This window comes from Brachyistius frenatus, unplaced genomic scaffold (assembly GCF_029030835.1).
Source record: "Brachyistius frenatus isolate BFR_SWC_R1_liver_20210118 unplaced genomic scaffold, ASM2903083v1 Contig_469, whole genome shotgun sequence".
Classification (NCBI taxonomy): Eukaryota; Metazoa; Chordata; class Actinopteri; family Embiotocidae; genus Brachyistius; species Brachyistius frenatus.
This window is the reverse complement of record NW_027211068.1, coordinates 1-26,646: the sequence shown is the minus strand read 5'-3', so window position 1 is coordinate 26,646 and position 26,646 is coordinate 1. Positions and strand designations below refer to the sequence as shown.

Genomic DNA, 26,646 nt, shown 5'->3' with positions numbered 1-26,646 from the left:
ACACACACACACACTTGTATTGGTGTGTATTCAGGTGTGTGTGTGTGTGTTCAGATATGTTCAGAGATGCTGTATGATGGATGATGATGGAAACAACTGTGAAAGAACATTTTCTATTCTTTTCCTGAACCCCCCCCCACCCCCGATGTGTCCACATTGAGTCATGTTTCTCCTTCAGTCACTTCACCATTTGTCCCTTCCCCTCCTCTTTCCCCTCCCCCTCCTCCTCCCCCTTCTCCTCCCCCCCTTCAGCCCTCACAGATCTCTGCTGTCTCCACAGGAAGTTCAGTCTGCGGTCACCTTTATGTTTCACCTTCTTTCAGTGGCTGTTTAAATCTCAGCAGACGTGCAGTCGGCCAGCCGGTCAGTTCACGAGTGGGACAGGAAGTGGGACAGGAAGTGTCCAGACACCGGCTGTCCTGCTGTCTTCACCCCACAAGCAGAGATGACGGTCGATCAGACTCAGTCGGGTTTACTGCACTTTGCTTTGGTCTTTCAAATATTTGTTTACATGGAAGTGAAGAATTTACATCTGCAAGAACATTTACGAGAACAAATTGTGAATAATTCAACTTTACTGCAACATGAGACACTTTATATTTGGAACTTTAAAAGTCTGATATTCAGAGTCGTCTCTTGATGGACATCCTCACTGAGCTCCTCACGTTAACGTGACCGCCGGTACGTGAACATTAGTGACGTCACCATGGCAACCTGAAACCGGAGCAGAGAAACAGCAGGTTTTGGGGAACCAAATTCTCAACACGGCGCTCACAGCGTGTTGTCGTGTCGGAGAAGCCTGTTGCCATGGCGACACAGTTCAGGTGGTTTGCAGAGCGTGTTTCCCCTCAGAACCTCAGAAGGTCCCGGCAGAACCCAGCTGGTGTCTTCGGACCGGACGAGCCTTCTCCGGACGTTGTGTTTTTACGACCATCTGTTCGTCTCACTGCTGCCTGTTGTTTGAAACTTTTAGATGATGATTGATGAAGATACTGAAATGATACTTAAAGCCCTCAAACGTGGAGTCTAAACAGGAAGCACTTCACCAGACCTTATATAAATATAAAATATCCAAACATTTGGTTCCCATCCTACATGTGTGTGTGTCTGTGGAGGAACTAGAGTTGGTGCAGGTCACCTGGAGGTCGGAGAGGTTCCTGCAGAGCAGCTGAAGACATGTTGACGTGCAGCGCTGGAACCGCTGTGATTCCAGAGCCTCGTATATCTCCGGGTTGCCGTAATGTCTCTCCACCGGCCATCGTTGTGTGCTTTGTCCAGAGTGGTGTGATTAATGCTCACGTCAGCATCAATCTGTGTTGACAGATTTTCAGAATAAAAGCCTCCTCTGCAGGGTTTTCCCGTGTGAAGCTCTAATTGGTCGTTGTGAAGCTGCAGTCCATAAAGGAGCCGCCTCTTCAAGTGTCTCCAACTGAACCTTCCCAACACGACTGACTTCCTGCTGCTCTTCCTCAGTAATTACCCGTCGTACAGTTCGACCCTTCGAACCCTGTTCTACGCTCACGGCAGCGTGGTCTCGTAGCTCTGCCGAGGGAGGTGCAGCCCGCTGGCCCGGCTGCAGGTTCAGCTGCTCTTCGGCTCGCTGCCTGACAGGAAGCGCATCGTCCTCGTGGACCTGGCACATCTGGAGCGCGTAGACACGAGACATCTGGCCTCCGAAAGCAGATGGCAGCGCTGCGAGTGTTTCCTCCCTCTGTTCTCACACTGATAATGATGACCTCAGGGGTCGGACATGTGTGATGTCACAGCTCCTCAGACAGTCGAGGCATTATCACACGAGAGCCGCGAACAGCCGAGTATCACGGAGGAATGTTGTTCACGCTGCAGGCCAACATGGAGACGCCTCCGAACTCCAACTGTCCTTCACCTCCCGTCCTCCTGCTCCTCCTGCTCTTCCTGCTGCTCCTCCTCCTGCTCCTCCTCCTGTTCCTCCTCCTGTTCTTCCTTCTGCTTTTCCTCCTGCTCCACCTCCTGCTCTTCCTCCTGCTCCTCCTCCTGCTCTTCCTGCTGCTCTTCCTCCTGCTCTTCTTCCTGCTGCTCCTCCTGCTCTTCCTCCTGCCCTTCCTGCTGCTCTTCCTCCTGATCTTCCTGCTGCTCCTCCTCCTGCTCCTCGTCCTGTTCCTCCTCCTGTTCTTCCTTCTGCTTTTCCTCCTGCTCTTCCTCCTGCTCCTCCTCCTGCTCTTCCTCCTGCTCTTCCTCCTGCTCCTCCTCCTGCTCTTCCTCCTGCCCTTCCTCCTGCTCTTCCTCCTGCTCTTCCTCCTGCTCCTCCTCCTGCTCTTCCTCCTGCTCCTCCTCCTGCTCTTCCTCCTGCCCTTCCTCCTGCCCTTCCTGCTGCTCCTCCTCCTGCTCTTCCTCCTCAGGTCCGTTCTCACCGTCAGATTGCAGCGCTCGTTTCTGTCGGATTATGTTGGTTGATTTGTTGAGATAAATCTGTCTGCAGAGGAACACGATCATTTAACCTTACTGTCGTCATAGTTACCGTACTGTCTGCTGGTGATGGGATGGAAAGCTGCGACTATTTAACTAAAATAAATCCTCCTACCTGACCTACACTCCTCCGTCACCCCTCCGTCCTCCTCGGTCCTCCTACCTGACCGTCACCCCTCCGTCCTCCTCCGTCCTCCTACCTGACTGTCCCCCCTCCGTCCTCCTCCGTCCTACCTGATCATCCCCCCTCCGTCCTCCTCCGTCCTACCTGACCGTCACCCCTCCGTCCTCCTCCGTCCTCCTACCTGACCATCACCCCTCTGTCCTCCTACCTGACCGTCCCCCCTCCGTCCTCCTCCGTCCTACCTGACCGTCCCCCCTCCGTCCTCCTCCGTCCTACCTGACCGTCACCCCTCCATCCTCCTAGCTGACCGTCACCCCTCCGTCCTCCTCCGTCCTCCTACCTGACCGTCACCCCTCCGTCCTCCTACCTGACCGTCCCCCCTCCGTCCTCCTCCGTCCTACCTGACCGTCACCCCTCCATCCTCCTAGCTGACCGTCACCCCTCCGTCCTCCTCCGTCCTCCTACCTAATCGTCCCCCCTCCGTCCTCCTGCGTCCTCCTACCTGACCGTCCCCCCTCCGTCCTCCTCTTCAGGAATGTGTCTCTGTTAACTGAGACAAAAGACCTGCTGTGTGCTCGGCTCTGCAGGCGTCTCCTTTGAAGACAGCTACCTGCTGGGAGATCCCGGCCTTTCACCCACATGCTGCTGTCAGTCATGCGTTTCTCAGGAGGAGGCGGGGGAGGAGGGCATGGGGAGGGGGCCAGTGGGGGAGGAGGACGGTGGTCTGCTGAGGCTCTTCACAGAGGCACTGAAGCAGGGCAGCTCTCCTCTTTGTCTGGTGTTTCCTCACCTTGTACCTCCACCGTCACCTCAGGCTGCCAGATATTTCTGACCTCTGACCTTTCAGCCTCCTGATGTCGCTGCTCTTCAACCTTTGGACCAACGCAGCAGCAGCTGGACCTCTGAGACAAAGAGTGGTTTCTGTTTGGAGTTCAGTTCTGTGTTTGGATCAATCATCATCCATCAGTGATGTCATCATCCATCAGTGATGTCATCATCCATCAGTGATGTCATCAACCATCGTTGGTTTGTGAACGTTATGAATCCTCCAGTTCAGATTCTGTCCGTCACCATCTTTGCTAGTTCGGAGCGGTTTGGAGCAGGAAGTGACCATATTTGGACGAGCTGGGGGAGGAGCCAGCGGTGGATCTGACCGATCTGATTGGAAACCTGACGATACGACGTCCCGCCCACCGATAGCTGTAACCTGACTGCACCGCAGGCCTGTCAATCTGTGTTGTAGATTTGGTCCCAGATGTGCTGTCTGTCCTCCGTGTCCCTCCAGCGTCTCTCTGAAGGGTTCCTGTGGCTTCAGGCAGCAGAGAGTTGTAGATTTATTCCAGCTCTTCCCCAACACCGCGTGGTTTCACCCGTGGCTGGTTCCCCGTTTGAGGATCGTCGGACCGCGGTCGGTACCGACCCACCACCGCTGACCAGCAGCATCTCCCTGTTTCTGACACTCGGAGCCGGTCGACCGTTCGGCCCTTTGAAAGACGCTCAGGTCTCCTCCAACACGGAGACGACGAGACTCTAAACGTTGCTCTTGATCTGGGAGTTGTCTGGATGTTTGGGCACCCCGTGTTTTCCTTCTTCCCGCTCTTTTTCTCCAAGTGGAGTGTGTTTTCGTGGACTACCTGAATGTGCTGATGGCAGCGGCGATGCGTTCGGTCCTCAGGTGTGTTCAACATTAACACCTGAACCAGGAGACGCCGTCCCATAATCCTCTCGTGAATATCAGTGAGGGCAGTGCACTGAAGGGATGTGAACCTGTGAAACACGGCTGCCTCAGCGTGTTTCTGATGTTCATCTGCAGACTTGTTAAACAGAAAGCTTGTGGGACGGTCGTGGGATACGAGGCATCGTTGACCTTCAGCCATTTTAAAGCTACAGTATCATCTTCACAAACAGAGAAGCACTGAAGGTGTGAAGGTCACTCAGACCTGCTGAAGGGACGCCGGCCGGCCGGATGGCTGGCTCTGAGAAAATTAGCAATATAAAATCATGAAAGCATTTCAGAAGGAGAGGACACGCTGAGGTGGAGAAGCTCCCTATGTAGTAATGCGAGGAAGGTTCCAGCGGCCTCATCGCCATGGAGACGTCACGTGATTAATGGAACCGTTTGTCTTTCATGGATCCGCTGACGGTTCGAGGCTGCAGAGCGATCAAACAAACGAGTTACAACTCAAAATGTATCTTTACGCAGCGTTAACGTCTAAGAGACAATAACACCACCGGAAGTCCTCCACTCTGTCCCTCCACCTGTCTTCTGTCCTGGCTGTCATTCCTTCACATTATATTCTCTCATATTTCAGAGACTTTGAAAGGAAATTTAATTTCACAAGTATTCAATTCAAAATGGATTTCTTTGCAGCTGTCTTGAACATTGATTCATGGTTTCTGTCATTTTTCAAGGAAACATGTCAAACAAGTTTAATATTCTTGAATGTGAATGTTTGACATCTGAAAAAGGTCCTCATCATCCTGGATTTTAAAAAAATGATTCAACAAGTAAACAATCAGATTCATTAAAAATGAAAATGATTTTCAATGTTTAAGTTTTGTGTTAACATCCTGGGCTCAAACAGTAACTACGGCATTCAGTGTAAGGCGGATTTGAGTTAATGAGGTTAAAGAGATCCTTTTCTTCTGAGTGAATGGGAAGTCATTGTGTGGCGTTCCTGTGGGCCGACAGCGAGCAGAGCTGTGGAGGGACGTGGAGCTGCAGAACCGAACGCCGCTCCACTTTCAACCGGACGGCGTTTGGACTCACGTCGCCTCACTCTCACTCAAACATCCGGATAAAAAAAGAAAAAAAAAGAACAAATCCTATTTACCCCCTCCTCCTCCTACTCCTCCTCCCCCTCCTCGGTAGACTAATTCCTTTGTGATCGTGTCTGATACCTGTTTTTAGGCCCCATAAGTTTATAATCCTGTCTGTAGTTGTATGGAAGCCCATTTCTGTCAAAAAAGGAAAAACACAACACCAATATCTTGGTTGGGTGCTTTTTTTCTAATATTTAGTTGATATTATCTCATAACTACATCACCTACTCATTATTTGTATTATTAGTTTATAATAATGGGCCCAAGTACAACTGACAACCAATGAGAATCTGTAAGAAAATGAGCAATAATTATTTTATAATCTTGACAGACAACACAGATCAAATTATGATGCACTACATCACCATTTTTTGATCAGACTTAACATTTTTGAAAAACTCTTGGAACAAAGGTTTGATCATAATATGAGTCATACTAAGCCATGAGACGTTATAATTCTGACTGTCATCATTATCAGATGTTATTATGATGAGATTTTCTCATAGTTAGAAGATACTTAGTCATTCAGTATAATATTCTGCCTAATGAGATTTATCACTTTATTAGAAAGTTTCCCAAAACGGATTTTTTTTTTCTCCATTAATTGTTTGATTTTCTGAAGTGACATAAATGGAGTCTGTATGCAGACATGTATGTGATTGACAGGAAACATCCAGAGAGATCCTTGATGAGCAGATAATCTGACCTGCCTGCTGTTCCAGATAAACACCAACGGCTTGCTGGCTCTCGCCGAGCCTCCAGCTGAGGACGAGTACCTGGGGAAGATGCCTGGCAGTTTCAAGACGATCGCAGCGCTGCTGGGAGACCTGGACAACAGCGATGGACAGGGGAAGGTCTACTTCAGGAAGGACAGCAGCCCGGATGTTCTGGGTCCAACCGCCGAGCACATCAGACGAGCTTTCCCCAGAGATGCGGGAGTGGAGCCCACCGACGCCCTCATCGTCACCTGGGAGAACATGGCCGCCCGGGGGACGTCTGGACGAGGGGACCAACTGGACGTAGAGGTGAGGGACCGGGTCTGTCATTCAACGAGTTCACGGCTGTCCATCCAGCAGTTGTTGAGATATAAACTCAAATGTTGGTACTGAGCTGGAAACATCCAGGATCGGTGGATCTTTGCACTGGAAGCTGGATTGTTGTGTTGACACCAAGTTATTAGATGACAAGCTGCAATAATCCGACCCAGTTCAACAGCCCTGGAATAAACCTGATTCACGTATAAGCTGCAGTCTGTTGAAGAACAATCAGCTGAGTCGGGTCATTATCATTTCAGAGGCTGTGCTGCTTGTTACAGTACTTTATTGATATATTATTTTTTTTAATATCCCAAATGGACCAAATATACTTTTCATTATAGTGCAGCCAGTTTGAACAATAGCTATGACATCAAATGAAATCACTACTTTTGTGACAGTTCTCCCAAGGTGACTATAGGTTTCTATAAATATGCTTCATGGCCGGCTGTTTTTTTTTTAGGAGTTGGGAGACACTCAACTCAACTCAACTCAACTCAACTCAACTCAACTCAACTCAACTCAACTCCAATTTATAAGCTTGTTGGATGAGAACGAAATGCCCAAGATGGTGGATGATGTTTATGCCAATGATGTACGTGTTGTTCCTGAAATGAATGTGACCACATGCTGCAGTTGATCGGCTTGTAATCATGAGCGGTGTGAGCCGGGCCAAACTTAAACCGGGTCACTTCAAGAATTACTGCTTCGCATTTCCATTTCCTAACAGATTAGATCTTTTAAAGGACCAGTGATGGATGGCGGCATTTAGTATTAGAGGTTGCAGGTTGCAACCAGCTGAATGTCAGCTGTTGTTCTACAATAACGTCTCCTGCTCCTGGAGAACCGGAGGAGAGATGAATGACGTTCAGTCTGTCTGCTCACATCAACACGGCGACATTTATTCAGACCTCTCAGACAAGCTGCCTCACAACTGTCATCCATGAATCACTGTCACCTACTGAAAAGGTTTTATTAACACGCTTTCAAACTCCAAACATCACATCTTTACGTTAACATGTCAGTTAACAAGAAGCCAACGGACAGTTTGCAGGTTTTAACGTAACGTTGGCCTCTAACTCTGAACTAAACCAGGACACACTGGAACGAACCCTTACCAGAGGCTACAATTAGCACGCTAGCTACCAAAGAACGCATAATTGAAGACAATTTAGCAGTTAGTGAGTTACGTTTCTCCTCCTTTCATTGCTGACAGGTCTGTACATTGTGCTGATATCATCCCTCTCCAAATAGTTTTCTGTTATCACAACAGCTTTTATGTTCTGTTGCTGAGTATCAGATGACACAAGTGTTTCTGAGTGCCGATTTCCCTGAATATCATTTTAGAAAAATATATGATTTCTTCCTGCGGTCCTTCAGAGTTAGCTGGCAGCCTGACAGGTGTTCCAGCAGCCGCTGGAGACGGACTTTAAATTTGTGTCTTTCTTGAGTAAGTCAGTGAACCAGTTAATAACTTAAGTGTATTATCAGAATGCTGTTTTCATGTATTAAAGTTTTGTGCTTCAATGAGACCAATAAAATATGGACGTAAAGCCCTGCCAGCTGTTGCTAACAAAACATTAGCACATGATAACAGGATTACGCCAGCAGTAATGAAATGATAAATACATACTGAAACAGTTTGTGAAGTTTGTACATTGAACATTACTATGTAGTGTTATTGTTGATTCACGACTGTCTGGTTAAAGTAGCCAAACTTACCACAGCTAGCTCATCTTAACTAGTTCAACCTGTCAACTAAATAATTCTACTTTGTTAGCGAACTTGATTAACTTCAACCAAAATGTTTAGTGGCTGTAGTTCAAGAAACGATCTGCAGATCAGGGTTTCATTGAAGCGGATGGTTTTTACCAGTAAGATCATACTCATAATTCAGACTAAGAATTGCTGCTCACAAACATCTCCTTCTTTCAGAGGAACACCTTCCAGCTGGTCATCGCCTTCATGCAGTCGTCCACCTGCGCCATCCTCATGTACCCCAGAGGAGGCTTGCAGTTCCTCTCTACATCAGTAGGGGGGGATAGTAAGCTGGTAGAGGCGGGCTTCAATGAAGGCCTCGTGTCGAGTTGGTTCTGGAACACCAAACAGGGGATGTACTACCGCACCACCACTGATGATGAGATCTCCATCAGGGAACTGACCAGGTATGAATCTGATGCTGCTGGTAATCCACTGGTGTTATGTGCTGATTGGAAAATATAAGATATTAACTTTATGTACGTAAAGTTTCGGTCATAAAATGCCTTATAAGTATTTTGGTCCAACTTTCAAAGTTTTAAAAAAATTCTGTAGAAAGCGTAAATGAAAGTGGACCTCTTGAAACTGTCTTGATTTTGATCCTTTCTTATATCTGACCAGAAAGACGAACTCAGGACGGAGTGGAGTCTGGGTGTACGAGATCGGCACCTCACCGTTCTTTGTTGACATCACTGCGGGGATGGTCTCTAGCTCTCCCGAGGATGGGGATGCTACAGAACCTCCTGTAACCATGTTGCCAAGGCAACCCGATGACTTCTCAACTGACGAAAGCCGGTCGACGAAGACCACCGAGATTCCCCGAAAATACCAACCAAGTTACCCAGAAGCTGAGATCGCCACACAGGGCTACACCAAACCGGCAGCGACTGTTGCACCAACATCCCCCCTCCCTGAGAGGGTTCAACAAAGACACCCGGATCAACCCGAGTCAAGATACCCCGACCAAACCGAGACCAGGGACCCCGTGTCTGAGCCTGTGCAACCAAGATACACCATTCCTGAACCCAGTGAACCCAGACGCCCTCCAGTCCAGCCGAGGTACCCTGACCCCGATCCGGTCCAACCACGGTACACCAACCCTGAACCGATACAGCCGCTGCCACCGCATTCCCATCCCCAGCACCCTCAGATTGTTGTGGTGGATGAAGATGAAGATCTGGATGTGAATGGTAAACTGCAAAAATCTAAAACTTTCATACTTTTTGAGTTGCTGTTCGAGTTGCTCAGTTTGATTTCCACCGAGAGGATTGATGCATTCTTTGATTCTTTTCACAGTATTTGCGTACAACTTGGAGACATGTGCCCACAACAGGCACAAATGTTCAGCTTTTGCTGACTGCCGGGATTACACCAACGGATACTGCTGCCACTGTAGGCCTGGTTTCTATGGTAACGGCAAGGACTGTGTCGCAGAAGGTGGGAAATATTTTTGGTGTTAAACTGTTTCAAAGACACCTTGCATCTGTTAAGTACTTGCAAAATTATAGTTAATTCCATTATTCATGCAAAATGCTCAAAAAAGGCCCCGTGACAACCTGCTGTGGCCTAAGATGTACAATCAAAGTAATCCAGAACATTTTCCGTTTACCATCACATAAGTGTTTTCCAACTTTTCAGAGCTTTTTCGCTCTCGTGACCCATCTTTGTAAGTATCAGAAGTCACTAAGTAACAAATTCTGACCTCCAAACTTGGTACACTGGCTCATTTGAATACATTTATGGAGGCATTAAGAGCTAAAACAATCTTATTTGCAGAAGAAAAGGGAGGATTGGAGATAAGAATTTCATTTTGTTTCGCAGAGCTTTGTTGTATCTTATTAACTCTGATGAACCCCTGAGATTTACCTTGAAACACATAGCAGGGCTCCCAACCTACCGGCTCTGAGGTGGAACCACTGATCGTTTAATCCAAAATCTTGTTTTCCAGGCAAACCCCAGAGGATGAATGGGAAGGTGAATGGTCGAGTGTTCGTGGGGAACTCGCCTTCACCTGTTGAGCTCAGTAGCAATGATCTGCACTCCTATGTGGTAGCCAATGACGGACGGGCTTATGTGGCCATCAGCAACATCCCCGACAGCGTGGGCCCGTCCCTGCAGCCGCTGTCCTCCCTGGGGGGAATCATCGGCTGGGCCTTCGCCCTGGAGCAGCCGGACTACCACAATGGCTTCAGTCTCATTGGTAAGGGACATGTTGTTGGTCATTGTTGGGTAAAGTGCAGTCTAGAGATAAATGGTTTACTTTTAACCCTTCAAGTAGAAAGCTGGCTCATCATAAATAAAGTTAACTGATGAGCCAAAACAGTATGACCAGCAGGGATGAGACGAGTACTCGGCTGAAACCATCATCCGGTACGGATAACGTACTTTTGACAAGTATCATCCGAGTAAATGCATCAATATCCGTGTTGATGAAGGCTTCTAACAGACACCAGCTGTGTGCACACACTGAGGCAGCTACACACAAAGCCTCGCCTCCTCGCTGACACAGACTGCTGCAACTAACCTCACTGAAACACGTTCTGTCAGCGTCTACAGGAATCAACGACAACTCCAGACTCTCGGCTCGTTTCAATCCGGTTTGTATAAAATATCTTCAGCCGAGTTACTCTGAGAACTTTGTTCTGACCGGACGAGTTGCAGGTTACAGCTGGTCACTCTAATGATATGTTTTCCTCCATCGGCTCGCTCCTTCCTCGTTCAGATATCACTCAGCTGACCGCTCTCACTGAGAATATAGTGTGAGGCTGAATGCTTATTTTAATGTGGACTGTCTGCATAAATCACCCAGCTTCACACCGTCAGTTTATCTAATAAAATAATAAAACCATGCTAACGATCTACAACCCCCCCATCACACAATTTGCTTAAAAAACAAAAGTATATTATTATTTTAATTTGATTTTTATGAGTAGCCTGACATTTTTTCTCACTATCTCAACAATCGCAATAAATATAGAAACTTTTATATAAAGAATAACTAGTAAATAGTTCTCTTCCTCTTGTGATAAAAACATTTCTCTGAACCTCTATTCTGGGGCTGTTCTGTAAATAGTTTTCTAAAAAATAATAAATTTAGCAAGGAAAAAACAGGTTAGTCCCCGCCCACTTCTGGCACAAACCATGACCATTTCAGATTAAGTCCCGCCCCTCCGAGTACAGATACGGATCAAGCATCAACCATCAGTGAGGTCATCAACCATCAGTAATGTCATCATCCATCAGTGATGTCATCGTTGGTTTGTGAACGTTATGAATCCTCCAGTTCAGATTCTGTCCGTCACCATCTTGTTAGTTCGGAGCGGTTTGGAGCAGGAAGTGACCATATTTGGACGAGCTGGGGGAGGAGCCAGAGGTGGATCTGACCGATCTGATCGGAAACCTGACGATACTACGTCCCGCCCACCGATAGCTGTAACCTGACTGCACCGCAGGCCTGTCAATCAAACAGACACGCCCCCAAAAACAGGTCTTCTTGAATCTTCTTTTCTAATGAATGAGGGATTATTTTCAGATGGACCTCCAGAAAACTAAGAAGAAGGAGTGACTTTAGCTAACAACACCGAGATAACTGATGGACACATTTTATTCACTTTGGATTTGATGAGAGAAGTTGAATGGGAGTCTATGGAGCCGGAGGCTTTTTGGAGCCGACCTCTAGTGGCACTCGCTGGTATTGCAGCTGGAGACACTTCTGGATCAGAACCATTTTACAGACCTGAAGCTACGAACTCTTTTATTAACAGATAATTTAGTTGCTTTAACAGATACAGATAACGGTGTACTCGCTTGTCCGTCCTAACCAGCTCTGTCTAGCTTGGTAGGTGGGTAGGTTGGTAGGTACTTTCACCTGCTGACACAAGGTTATGGAAATGTTCCAAAACCTCTCGGGTCTTTACAGCTGTCCAATTCTTCCACATCCAACACAGCCGCCTGGTAAATCTAGTATATCCAAGACCCTGACAGCATTCATGTGTGAATGGGCAGAATGTTTTGGCACATTTGTGTGTCATCATAAAAATTATAACCGAGTTCCTTTTAGTGCAGATAGGCTGTAAATGTCAAGGTTATGTTCACAGTGATGTAGTTTGTTTGTGAATCCCGACGTTACTGACATGGGGACGATGTTGTCTGTCAGCATTGTGTGAGAGCCTCCTGAATTGTGTGTTTTCTCCTACATCCATGCAGGCGGAGTGTTTTCCCGGCAGGCGGAGGTGATCTTCCAACCTGGTAACGAGCGTCTGAGCATCAAGCAGCAGTTCAGAGGAATCGACGAGCACGACCACCTGGTGGTGAGCACCGAGCTGGAGGGACGTGTGCCGGCCGTACCGCCGGGGTCCTCGGTCCAGATCAACCCGTACAAGGAGGTCTACCAGTACGACAGGAACTGTAAGGACATCGGCGACGCTCACCACCTCTTAACACAGGCAGCGAGAACAGTCCTGGATGATGTGTTTCACACTGTTGCACGAAAATATAAGAAGAAGTAATCAGCCTCCATCGTTGTTTATTTTTTATTGAATAGAAATCAGACGTTGCTTTTGATTTTGATTGAGCCTCCTTCTGCTCAGTGTGGGCTCCATGTTCCTCCTGCAGTCTGACTCCGGTCCCACGGACCTGAAACTGGTTCCTGATATCTGCAGCTGCAGTCTGAGGAACAGGAAGCTGCTCTAACATGTTCAGTGTGGTGACCACAGTGAAACCAACAAGGAACCACTGGTCTCCATTTAAACAGGCTGAAGGACTGATTACAACACTGAACACTCAGGAGAAGAATTATAGAAAAACGTTTGAAATATCACTAAACTGTTGAGACCATTTTAGGTGAATCTTTGTAGAAGTGATGATAAAAGCTGATTTTAATCACTTTTCAGGAGTAATGAAGCATTTTATCCAGGACTGTATGTTGGCTGCCTTTTCATCAGTGATTTGCTGACTTCATCCGCTGTGTGTCCACAGGTAGCAACGCTGATGAATTTATGGTGTTTTAACATCTCGTCATCTTGTTTGCTGTAATTTACTTATTTTCTCAAACTTTTCTGTCAAACACGTTTCAGTTAAACGAAGAAAATGAATATCTGCCATTAATTGAGAAATCACATTGAATCTCTGTTTCCCACCTGAATGTCCTCCTCCTCCCAGTGATCACCTCCTCCTCTAACCGCGACTACACCGTCTCCTCCCCCGATGGCGGCGTCCAGACCAGAAGCTTCAAGTGGCGTCAGACCATCTCCTTCCAGAGCTGCTCGCATGACGAGGCCTCGAGGCCGCTGCCGTCCACCCAGCAGCTCAGCGTGGACCAGATCTTTGTGATGTTCGACGCTGACAACCATCTCATCCGCTACGCCATGAGCAACAAGATCGGCGCCGTCCACAGTGAGTTCTGACTTTAACGCTGTGAACAAGACATGAAGGGTGATAACCCCGACAGCTTAGCATTAAATGCCACGACATGACGGCCTGGTGCGAACTAGACTTTATTCAGCTCTGTGAATATACTGTTCACCCTCCTTAGAGAATCGTTTGCTGGGCGTCGACCTCGGGTTCATTTTAACCAATCGGCTCGCGCCAAAACGGGCTGACACTCTGCCACCGCTGCAGCGACCGAGCGTGTCCGGAGCACAGCATATTTAAAAAAATAGTTTTAATGAAGCAGCTCGACGAAGTGCTGAGCGGTCAGTGAGAATTAAAAAATATTAACGCTGCGCTCGTCACCGTCACCAGCCGTCCAATCACAGTGAAGGACGGGCCGGACGAACGCGGTTAACCCCCGATACTGGTCCCTGATTGGTCGGCCCGTCAGAGTGGCTGCTAGCGTTGATACGAGCCGAGTTACCGGACTGTATTCACAGAGAAGAAAACTGAAGCTGTGAGCGACAGGCGGTGCAGCGGACTAACAACATGAAATATTAATATTCTCCTGATTTACAGATACTGATAGCAAAGAGGTACCAAAAATAGAGTCTTATGTGATGCTCCTCTGTCTTTAGACTGATTCATGAGCACATGGTATTTATTTTTTCCTCAGTTTTTGCTGCTGAGGTTAATTTATGACAAAAAAAAAAAAAAAAGAAACAAAGAAAAGAACAGTTGATGATTTAAGAAAAAAAACTAAACACACTGGGCCTCACTGACAGTTTGCAGTTGCAACAATTAATCAGTTGATCGATTGTGAGAAAAATAATTGGCGACTATTTTGATGATCAGTTGTTTGAAAATAGTTTTTAATAATCTTGTTTTCTACCTCTCATTTATGGTCTGCTTTGCTGTTTAATATGACAATAAAGTGAATATCGTCGGGGTTTTTTGACGTTTGGTCAAATCTTTGAAGACAGTAGACTAATATCTGATCAGATGAAAAGAAGAAATGATTTTCTTGATGAATGGAAACATGCGTTAGTAGCAGCACTGATAACTTCCACTCATTTCTGAAGATTCCTCAACCTAACGACACGCTGCAGTCTTTCATGTAACGCTCTCCTGGACTCCGCTTCTTTAAATTCCTCACAGGGACATTTTTCCTGCTTTCTGTTCACGGAGGTTCAAAAATAAAAAAAATAAAATAAAAAGATGGACTTTACAAAAAACAGCAACTATTTTCAACCATCTAAACATGTCTGTTTCCAGCTGTTGTGCATCTGTAGCGAGGTTGGGAGTGTTTTTCTGTCGGAGTAAGTGCTCGTCGTTGGGTCTCGATGAAGGCGGTGCAGGTGGATGACGAGCGCAGACTCCAGCTGCAGGTCGTCACGTTGTTCAGCCGGCCTGTCACGGAGCGCCGGGGCAAAGCGATGTGTTATTACCCGCAGGAATGCACTGAAACACGCCTCCAAGCCGCCGCTGCCTCGCTGGTGTTTGCAGCGAACATCAGAGGAAGAAAAACAGTAATCTGAGCGCGGCCGTATTTCCTCAGCTGCAATCAGAGAGGGTGGGGAGGGGGGTGGGGGGTGGGGTCAGCGCTGAGGTCAACCAGATACCAGCCTCCAGCCCACAGTGGGGGGAGGTCCGGGGGGAGGGCATCAGGAGGGGTTAAAGGTAAAAGGGCAGGTGGGGCTTGTTGAGGGGGGCTCAGAGGTTTGAGTTACACAAGCAAACACCTCTCAGCTGGGGCTCGTTGGCAGGAAGTGGAACATCTGGGTCGCGTTTCCTGGAGGAAACTTCAGAAATGGAGCACTCAGCTGCATGATGGGAAAAAAGAGGACACTGACTCAGAGTCTGTCTTCGATATGGTCGTGGAGGTTCAGTGTGATCAGCAGCTGAAGAGCTGCACCAAGCGGCGACCATCAGTGATGTCGTCAAGTAGGTCATCAACTATCTGATGTCATCAACCATCAGTGATGTCGTCAAGTAGGTCATCAACTATCTGATGTCATCAACTATCTGATGTCATCAACCATCAGTGATGTCGTCAAGTAGGTCATCAACTATCTGATGTCATCAACTATCTGATGTCATCATCCATCAGTGATGTCATCGTTGGTTTGTGAACGTTATGAATCCTCCAGTTCAGATTCTGTCCGTCACCATCTTTGCTAGTTCGGAGCGGTTCGGAGCAGGAAGTGACCATATTTGGACGAGCTGGGGGAGGAGCCAGAGGTGGATCTGACCGATCTGATTGGAAACCTGACGATACTACGTCCCGCCCACCGATAGCTGTAACCTGACTGCACCACAGACCTGTCAATCAAACAGACACGCCCCCAAAAACAGGTGTTCTTGAATCTTCTTTTCTAATGAATGAGGGATTATTTTCAGATGGACCTCCAGAAAACTAAGAAGAAGGAGTGACTTTAGCTAACAACACCGAGATAACTGATGGACACATTTTATTCACTTTGGATTTGATGAGAGAAGTTGAATGGGAGTCTATGGAGCCGGAGGCTTTTTGGAGCCGACCTCTAGTGGCACTCGCTGGTATTGCAGCTGAAGACACTTCTGGCACTTCTGGATCAGAACCATTTTTACGAATGCTTTTATATCCAGTCTGTGTGCTGCGCTCTCAGCCTACATTTTAAAGAATGGCTCCGCCCACTTCCCCTGTGCAGATTTGTGTCTCTGTGAACTGTCCTCCGGTCACGTGAAGTTTGAAGTGTCAGAAATGTGTTGGCGTGAAAATAATCCAGCAGCTGCTGACGCGTCGTTCTGGATGAATGCGTTTTATTTTCCCGCTCTTCAAAACCTCACGACGTGAACCTGCAGGCTGCTTTTCTCTTTGTCAGGCGGTGTTCCCGAGCAGAACCCGTGTTTCACCGGCCGACACGGCTGTGACATCAACGCCGTGTGCCGACCCGACCGGGACCTCCAGTTCAGCTGTGAATGTATAACTGGTTTCACTGGAGATGGACGCGACTGCCACGGTAACACCTCGACCACACACAACGCTGACATTCACAGAGAAAAGGGTCTTTTTCTTTTATAATAACTATCTACATTTATCAAGTGTGTTACAGGAAGTAGAACAAATGCAATAATCAACCCATTTAAAAGATGTGATGACAAATTAAATCATTTCAAAACAGAACAGAGGAAATCTAATAATAACATGGAAACATTCTTCACATCTTTCTTATGAAATGATGGTCTGCTCCAACCGTCGCCACCTACAGGCTACATGCAGCAGCTGCAGCAGGTTTCCCTCTACTGCCACCTTCAGGCAACCAGAGTTACAGCAACAGTTTCCTCTCAGAATCACGTGTCAAAATTTAACTGCTTCTGCTTCTTTTATTCATATTTGATTCTCACTTTATATTAAGATTATATTTGAAGTTGCATTTTGCATTTGATGCCACAGAAAGTTGATTGTGATAATGATGAGTTGAAGATGACCAAATAGCTTAAAAGCAGATCATATTTCCGCCTCAGATGTGACGTGTTTATCTCCAGGTAAAGTCTGCATGTTGTCACCTGCTGATGAGAGTCGGAGGTCTGGATTCTCCCGTCTTCTCTGAGCGTAACGCTGCCTCCACACATGACTGACCTGCCGCTGTGTTCCCGGCAGATACTGACGAGTGCCGGGAGACTCCTCCGGTGTGCGGACCGAACGCCGTCTGCAGCAACCAGCCCGGGACGTTCCGCTGCGAGTGCTCCGCCGGCTTCCTGCTCGCCAGCGACGGGAAGACCTGCATTGGTAGGCTGTCGCTCTTCCACTGTGTGTGTGTGTGTGTGTGTGTGTGTGTGTGTGTGTGTGTGTGTGTGTGTGTGTGTGTGTGTGTGTGTGTGTGTGTGTGTGTGTGTGTGAGACCCAGTTTGAAGAGTCCCTTGTTGCACAGATGTAAATCATAAACCTTAAATACTTCATGAGATCAGAACCACTTTGTTTGTGAGTGGTCGGGATGACGCTGCAGCTTCATGAGTTCATAGTTCTTCACACATTACTTACATATTGATTGGCATCCGTTTCCAAACGTTGGTACTTGCGTACCGTGCTGTGAACAGATCGGGTCCAGTCTACATCCAGGACATGGTCCAACCCTACATCTCAGCCCGTTCACTCCGCTCCTCCTCCTCCTCTTCCTGCTCCTCCTCTGTCCTGGCTCCTAAATGGTAGAATGAGCTCCCCAACGACATCAGGACAGCAGAAACTCTGAACATCTTCCACCACAAACTAAAAACACACATCTTCCTCCTTTACCTTGAACAGTAGAACTTTAGTATCTTAAAACAGAACTTACTGATAGAACTTTGTAGTTTGGCTTTCTGGAAGAAATTATATTTTCTTGATTCTTGTTGTTCTGGTTTAAACCCTCATGGTTGAAATGAACTTATTGTAAGTCTTTGGGTAAAAGAGTCAGATAAATGAAATGTAATGTCATGTAATGATACACTGCTTGGTCACCACCAACCAGAACCATCAGTGAGTTATGATTGGAAACCTGACGATACTACGTCCCGCCCACCGATAGCTGTAACCTGACTGCACCACAGGCCTGTCAATCAAACAGACACGCCCCCAAAAACAGGTCTTCTTGAATCTTCTTTTCTAATGAATGAGGGATTATTTTCAGATGGACCTCCAGAAAACTAATAAGAAGGAGTGACTTTAGCTAACAACACCGAGATAACTGATGGACACATTTTATTCACTTTGGATTTGATGAGAGAAGTTGAATGGGAGTCTATGGAGCCGGAGGCTTTTTGGAGCCGACCTCTAGTGGCACTCGCTGGTATTGCAGCTGAAGACACTTCTGGATCAGAACCAATTTACAGACCTGAAGCTACGAACTCTTTTATAAACAGTCAAGATCAACACACACACACACACACACACACACACACACACACACACACACACACACACACACACACACACACACACACACACACACACACACACGTATATATACATATATATTTGATCCTTTATTGGCAAGAGCCTTTTTTATAGAAGCTCTACAATATTAAATGCCATGAAATTAAAAAGAGGCAAACCTCTGCATCTAAAGAAAAGTCATGGAGCTAAACATAAGAATAACAATCATAAATTGCGTAGCTTCTTGAGTGTGGATGTCAGCTGCTGTCCTGCTGCCAACAGGAAGCCTTGTGTTGCAGCACGTGAACGCCACGACCATGAAAGTGTTTCCAACAACGTGCAGACAATATTTTACACCCACTGCTTAAACCGGAGCAGCCTCCACACATCGGGCTCCCAGTCATTGTCTTCATAATACCAGGGTCGTTGTCCAGCTGGGGACCTGAACATCTAGTCTCTCATCATCCTCAGTGCAGCGCTGCCAAGACTCACCGAGTCAGCGAAACTTCAGTTCCAGAAAACAAAGAACGATGTCAGGACGACACCAAACCGCTCACGGTGGAGGCCGCTTTGGAGGAACCAACATTTTCATGGGAGCAGTTTTGGTTTTGATCGAGATCCAAGACAAAGATGAGCTTCTGAATTTATGGCTGATGTGGACCAGATCTAAATCAGGTCCAAACCCGGTCCGGGGCAGCGAGCCCAAAGAGTGCAACATCTCCCCGGGACAAAAGCTGTGTACTTCCTGCCACCTCCTGTTTGGGTTGAAATGTTCTGTTGTGGTATCTGTAAACACCTCCAGTTGCTCGTCCTATGTTTGAGTTGAACCCGTCCTGAACAGCGACGGTCGGACTGTGCAGGACTAACATGTGGTCTCTGTGGTCCTGCAGAGGAGAACCGGCCCGTGGATCACTGCCAGGCAGGAAGTCACGACTGCGACGCGGCGCAGCGAGCCGTGTGCAGCTACGGCGGCGGCTCGGCCTTCGTCTGCTCCTGCCTGCCGGGCTTCGTCGGCGACGGCCGCACGTGTCGGGGTGAGTCCATCAGCTGAGTGCTGCTGAGTCAGCAGAACTCAGGTCCAGCTGAAGCTTCATCCTCAGTGCTGTGACTTGCGTCTGTATCTGCTGCATGATAATCATCCGTAGAGTCTGTGTTGAAGAACAACAGCTGCTGAACAATCAATCAAACTTTGACTTCTTCAAACAAAAGAAAACAAAAGCAGGCTGATGATCCGTGTTGCTAATCTCACTGCATATACTGAATACCACCTTAACTCTGACGCACTGGGTGGAAATGATCGGACAACCGTGTTATAATCACAGCATTTGGATTCTGATAGTTTTCCGCCCGTAAAAAGCTCCAGATATCGTTACGTTTTCATCAGATTATTTGATCAGAATTCTTCAGACGCAGATTTTACAAACGGGAATCGGTCACGTTCTTGTACTTACTGAAGGTTTCTCACGCATCACAATGAAATCCTGATCCTTTAATAATGAGATGATAAGTTGTGATTATGGGATGCAGAAGACATATTTACAAGAAAAGCTCTTTTGTGCTGATATACATGTGATAACAACCAGAAGCTCGAGGATGAACAACGTTCCTCTGCGGGAGGAAGTCTGGATTTCATCTAAACTTGCTGCTGAAGTTTCTTGAAGCATAAAGCAGTTCAATACATAAATATGTAGTATCTTCTTCTTCTTCACACAACTTCAGCTCCACGAAGGAGGAAGTGCAATTAATAGTTAGAAGCTGCGTCTGTAAAGGAATACGCCGGGCCAGCGAATAACGGGCCGGTTGAAGAGCAGCCAGAGAGTCCTTCAAACTCTGAGAGCGTCTGCAGCCTCCAGCGGTCAACAAATCCTGTTTGTCTTCAGATAAATGCTGAAACAACTCAACACTTCTGCATCGGAAACATTTTTCAACACTGAAAGCTACGAACACTTTTATAAACAGTCTGTTTCTACCTTTGCTGAGAGGAGGATGTTGTTGTGGTCGGTTGTGTTCAAGTCTCTTACATGCGTCCTGTCCTGCCTGAAATGGTTTCCTTTAATGCCAGCATCTGGTGGCCAGTAGTGGTACTGCGTGTTAAAACCCCTCCAGAAACTCCAGAACTTCTGGAGCGGATTCATTCCTGCACTTCATCTTCATCTTGTTTTTCTATTTTTCAGATGTAGATGAGTGTCAGCAGGACCGGTGCCACCGCGACGCCTTGTGCTCCAACACGCAGGGCTCCTACTCCTGCCAGTGTCGTCCTGGTTTCCATGGAGACGGCATCCAGTGCAGCGCCACGTCCTCAGGTCGGTAACGAACTCTGACACCTGTCTGCGAGTTCAGGTGGTTGTTGGTTCAAATCCCCAGACCTGCTGTAGATTTCAGTGGAAAGAACTGACAGACTTCCCAAGCAAAAATAATATACTAGAAAATATGAAAAAAGGAACATAATGTCACTGATGATAAATTATTATTATTATTAAATTTGCCTTTCCTGCTCTGAGGACTGTGTTGTCCACTCCTTATTAATTCTACAAATGCTTCATCATCTATTTAAATAGCTTGTTTAATCCGTTTTCCATTTTTCAGATCTGAAGCTCTGAACTCTTTTATAATAAAACCCTTCAAGATCTTTTAGTTACTTTGTGGATTCTGGTTTCTTAATTCTCCTCTTTTCTTCCTCCCTGCTTTGTTTTTTCTTCTCCTTCCTCATTAATGTTCTCCTCCAATAAAAAGCTAAATGTAAATAAATGAAAAAAGTTTTAAATGTTGAAGGACTCATTCCCCAGCCTGCAGACGCCTGATTGGCCGACAGCGTCTGTCTGTTTTGTTGTTGTTGTTGTTGTGTGTCGGTGGTTTGCCGTCGGCACAAAACTGCAGACTCCTTCAGTGATTCCAGGTGTCGGGAGCTCAGAGCTAATTACAGCTTCGCTCCTCCGCACCAAAGTTTTGTCATATTTCCATCTTTTTATGACCTCCTGGCCCTGAAAGGCATCATTTAGTGTCCGCTGTCACAACCTGCCGCCGAGCAGAGCAGCGCAGCGCTGGTCTGTGATCTCAGGGTTCTTCTGTGATCTCAGGGTTCCTCTGTGATCTCAGGGTTCCTCTGTGATCTCAGGGTTCCTCTGTGATCTCAGGGTTCCTCTGTGATCTCAGGGGTTCCTGTGTGTTGGTGGAGCTGTGACTCCCTGCTGCCTGTCAGACGGGCCGCGGTGGCGGGTCGATGCTCGTCGGGCCGATGGAGGTCGAGCAGATCGTTGAGGTCCAGCAGAGAGTTGAAGTCCAGCAGAGAGTTGAAGTCCAGCAGAGAGTTGAGGCGTCCCAGACGTCACTGTGACTGCAGAGATGAAAAACAATCATCTATGTGCTCTTCTGCAGCCTCCACATCCATAAAACTGTTGTTGCTTCAGTGAATGAATGTTAGCGTGTTTTCATGGTTTTGTTTTCCGGCATGCTAAAATGACAAAAGTTTTATATTTCTCTGTTTTTACTGTAGTTGATCTACTTTACATTCCTTTCACAGGAACTCTCTCCTCGAGTCTCCTTCAGTCTCATCTCGTCTCTTCAAGTCTCATGGACTCTCATGGACTCTCATTAACTCTCATGGACTCTCATTAACTCTCATTGACTCTCATTGACTCTCATTAACTCCCATGGACTCTCATTAACTCTCATGGACTCTCATGAACTCTCATTAACTCTCATGGACTCTCATTAACTCTCATGGACTCTCATTAACTCTCATGGACTCTCATTAACTCTCATGGACTCTCATTAACTCTCATTGACTCTCATGGACTCTCATTGACTCTCATGGACTCTCATTAATTCTCATGGACTCTCATTAACTCTCATGGACTCTCATGGACTCTCATTGACTCTCATTGATTCTCATTAACTCATTGACTCTCATGGACTCTCATTGACTCTCATTGATTCTCATGGACTCTCATTAACTCTCATGGACTCTCATAGACTCTCATTAACTCTCATGGGCTCTCATGGACTCTAATTAACTCTCATTGACTCTCATGGACTCTCATTAACTCTCATGAACTCTAATTAACTCTCATTGACTCTCATGGACTCTCATTAACTCTCATGGACTCTCATGAACTCTCATTAACTCTCATGGACTCTCATTAACTCTCATGGACTCTCATTAACTCTCATGGACTCTCATTAACTCTCATTGACTCTCATTAACTCTCATTAACTCTCATGGACTCTCATTAATTCTCATGGACTCTCATTAACTCTCATGGACTCTCATGGACTCTCATTGACTCTCATTGATTCTCATTAACTCATTGACTCTCATGGACTCTCATTGACTCTCATTGATTCTCATGGACTCTCATTAACTCTCATGGACTCTCATAGACTCTCATTAACTCTCATGGGCTCTCATGGACTCTAATTAACTCTCATTGACTCTCATGGACTCTCATTGACTCTCATTGATTCTCATTAACTCTCATTGACTCTCATGGTCTCTCATTAACTCTCATGATTCTCATGACTCTCATTAACTCTCATGGACTCTCATTAACTTTCATGGACTCTCATTAACTCTCATGGACTCTCATGGACTCTCATGGACTCTCATGGACTCTCATTAACTCTCATGGGCTCTCATGGACTCTCATTAACTCTCATGGACTCTCATTAACTCTCATGGACTCTCATGGACTCTCATTAACTCTCATGGACTCTCATTAACTCTCATGGACTCTCATTGACTCTCATTGATTCTCATGGGCTCTCATGGACTCTCATTAACTCTCATGGACTCTCATTAACTCTCATTGACTCTCATTAACTCTCATGGACTCTCATTAACTCTCATGGACTCTCATTAACTCTCATGGACTCTCATTAACTCTCATTGACTCTCATGGACTCTCATTGACTCTCATGGGCTCTCATGGACTCTCATTAACTCTCATGGACTCTCATTAACTCTCATGGGCTCTCATGGACTCTCATTAACTCTCATGGACTCTCATTAATTCTCATGGACTCTCATTAACTCTCATGGACTCTCATGGACTCTCATTGACTCTCATTAACTCTCATGGACTCTCATTAACTCTCATGGACTCTCATTAACTCTCATGGACTCTCATGGACTCTCATTGATTCTCATGGACTCTCATTAACTCTCATGGGCTCTCATGGACTCTCATTAACTCTCATGGACTCTCATTAACTCTCATGGACTCTCATTAACTCTCATGGACTCTCATTGACTCTCATTGATTCTCATGGGCTCTCATGGACTCTCATTAACTCTCATGGACTCTCATTAACTCTCATGGACTCTCATGGACTCTCATTAACTCTCATGGACTCTCATTAACTCTCATGGACTCTCATTAACTCTCATGGACTCTCATTAACTCTCATTGACTCTCATGGACTCTCATGGACTCTCATTGATTCTCATGGACTCTCATTAACTCTCATGGGCTCTCATGGACTCTCATTAACTCTCATGGACTCTCATTAACTCTCATGGACTCTCATTAACTCTCATGGGCTCTCATTGACTCTCATGGACTCTCATTGACTCTCATTGATTCTCATGGACTCTCATTAACTCTCATGGACTCTCATTGACTCTCATTGATTCTCATGGACTCTCATTAACTCTCATGGGCTCTCATGGACTCTCATTAACTCTCATGGACTCTCATTAACTCTCATGGACTCATGTTCTCCCTCTGCCATTATTATGCATTTACATTTCCTGCATTACAGTGCACACCTGCTAGCTTGGTAAATCCTTAGCCTGTGGATTCATGAGGTCATCCATGTGGCCAAACATTGTGCATCATGTGACTTTCCACATCACAAACACGAGCTCATGAGCTCCAGCTGCAGGCAGCAACAAACCACCAACTGGCTGCATTTGAAATTCGAAGAGACTTTGAGGAATTTGCTGACATGTTTAGTGTCGATGTCTCTCTGACTGTTTTTCAGAGCGCGAGCAGACTCGGTGCGAGCGGTACCGAGAGAACGCCCGGGCCGCCGCCGCCTCCGGCCTCTTCTCCTTCTTCCGTCCTCGGCCAGCCGCCGCTCAGTACGTCCCGCAGTGCGACGAGCGCGGCGCCTACGAGCCCACGCAGTGCCATGGCAGCATCGGCCAGTGCTGGTGCGTGGACGCCAACGGCCAGGAGACCCCCGACACCCGCACCGGACCCGGCAGCCCTCCTCTGTGTGAGTCCCTGTTGAGAGACAGATCAATGAGTCGGTACCGGATCTGTAGGTAACCCCCCCCGGACACTTCTCTCTCTACCACACAGGTATCGACCAGGCAGCGACTCCGCCTCCGGTGGGACCGACCCCGCGGCCCGACGTCCGCCCCGTCAGCCCGGGAACTCACCTGCTGTTCGCTCAGAGCGGGAAGCTCGAACACGTGCCGCTGGACGGATACAGCATGAGGGGGGAGGAGGCCAAACCTCTGCTGCACATCCCCGTAAGAACCAGTACCACCGGGTTTACCTGCCGCTCTCAGGTGTCAGGTTAAACACCTGGAATGATGTCATCACATAAAAAGAAGCAGAGAACATGGTGGAATAGCACCGAAGCCATCAGTCCACGGTTCCAGACGCACATCTGCCACTGCAACCATGTGACTGGATGTGTTTAACGTTGTGCTGATGTTGCTGGTTCTGGTTCTGGTTCTGGTTCATGTGTGTCCCAGCTAACGTGTATTTAATGGGCCAAAGGATTTATCTTCCAGGCCGGAGGACAGCAACGACGTGTCTCATCTGGTTTTTAGTGACGTGAAAACGTTTATTTGCAATATGTTGTGATTCATTTAGATTTTTTAAGTTTTCTCTTGGAGTCAAATGAGCAGCAGAAGTGAACTTCACCCGAGACCTCCAGATCCAAGCGGCCCAGTTTGAGGTGGAGAGGTTTGGACAGCATTTGGTCCTCGTACCGTCCGTTCAGATGTCAAACACTCGTCTGATTGTTCTGCCGTCTGTCCCACAGCAGCGTTGATGAGCTGCAGCTGAACGTTCTCCGTCGGCGTCGCTCGGTCTGTCGCTTCAGACAAAAGACTCTTTGAAAAGTGTCTCCAGATGAATGAAGCTGTGTTCTCTGTCAGGACCGCGTGGTGATCGCCGTGGCCTACGACTGCGTGGACAAGATGGTGTACTGGTCAGACATCACCGGACCGGCCATCAGCAAGGCCCGTCTGAGCGGAGGCGACATCGTCCCGGTCATCACCGAAGGTATCTCAGTGTTTCATTGGTGCCTCCGGTCCCGGTGCATGAAGTGATACCAACCGGTGGCCGATCCAGAGCCGACCCGGACCCATGTGTCCACTGGCTGAACTGAAGTCTGTTCCTTCCTCAGAGCTGCAGAGTCCTGAAGGCATCGCCATCGATCAGGTGGCCCGTCTCCTCTTCTGGACGGACTCCATGCGAGACACAATCGAGGTCTCCAAGCTGGATGGCAGCCAGCGCAGAGTCCTGTTTGACACCGACCTGGTCAACCCTCGACCGATTGTCACTAACTCAGCATACGGGTGAGCGATGGACAATTTACAGATGCAGGCTATCAGCTGATGCTACAATTTACAGATGTCCCCTAAACGCCTCATGCAGGCTATCAGTACCCACTACAATTTACAGATGTCCCCTAAACGCCTCACATGCAGGCTATCAGTACCCACTACAATTTACAGATGTCCCCTCAACGCCTCACATGCAGGCTATCAGTACCCTCCACCAACAGTAGCAGCAGCAGTAGTAGTATTAGTAGTAACATCAGGAGTATCATTAGTGTCAGAATAATTAGTAGTAGTGTAAATATTAATAAAAGTGAACTGATTACCAGCAGCAGTTTGTTCTGACTGGTTCGGTCCTGTTCCTCAGGCGGCTGTACTGGGCCGACTGGGACCGAGACGGGCCTAAAATTGAGATGTCCAACATGGACGGGACAGAGCGGAGCGTCCTGGTCAAGGACGACCTGGGGCTTCCCAACGGTCTAACCTTTGACCCCGACGACCAGCAGCTGTGCTGGGCCGACGCAGGTGAGGCCCCGCCCTCCTCAGATACATGGACAACGTTGTGTAAGTCAGGGTTCTCTCTCTGTTCCTGACCCATCCAGTCCTATTGATCCAAAGGGACTCGCAAGGTGGAGTGTATGGATCCTCACCGCCGGCTGAGGAGGCAGGTTGTTGGAGG

At 47.3% G+C, this 26,646-nt stretch overlaps 1 protein-coding gene across 1 annotated transcript in view; it reads left to right on the top strand.

Annotated features, from left to right (window-relative positions):
• Positions 1-26,640, top strand: part of LOC138614214 (nidogen-1-like) — a gene marked incomplete at its 3' end in the record, with an annotated part of 40,230 nt that extends 13,590 nt beyond the window's left edge. The window contains exons 6-22 of the mRNA XM_069687515.1: positions 6,115-6,417; positions 8,362-8,591; positions 8,806-9,374; positions 9,481-9,621; positions 10,133-10,384; positions 12,391-12,591; positions 13,345-13,578; positions 16,419-16,556; positions 17,198-17,326; positions 19,339-19,482; positions 20,623-20,751; positions 24,431-24,667; positions 24,754-24,926; positions 25,563-25,689; positions 25,814-25,985; positions 26,335-26,492; positions 26,586-26,640. Coding sequence (XP_069543616.1) covers positions 6,115-6,417; positions 8,362-8,591; positions 8,806-9,374; positions 9,481-9,621; positions 10,133-10,384; positions 12,391-12,591; positions 13,345-13,578; positions 16,419-16,556; positions 17,198-17,326; positions 19,339-19,482; positions 20,623-20,751; positions 24,431-24,667; positions 24,754-24,926; positions 25,563-25,689; positions 25,814-25,985; positions 26,335-26,492; positions 26,586-26,640 — 3,392 coding nt within the window. The remainder of the gene's footprint in view (positions 1-6,114; positions 6,418-8,361; positions 8,592-8,805; positions 9,375-9,480; positions 9,622-10,132; positions 10,385-12,390; positions 12,592-13,344; positions 13,579-16,418; positions 16,557-17,197; positions 17,327-19,338; positions 19,483-20,622; positions 20,752-24,430; positions 24,668-24,753; positions 24,927-25,562; positions 25,690-25,813; positions 25,986-26,334; positions 26,493-26,585) is intronic.
• Between the last annotated feature and the right edge of the window lie 6 nt (positions 26,641-26,646).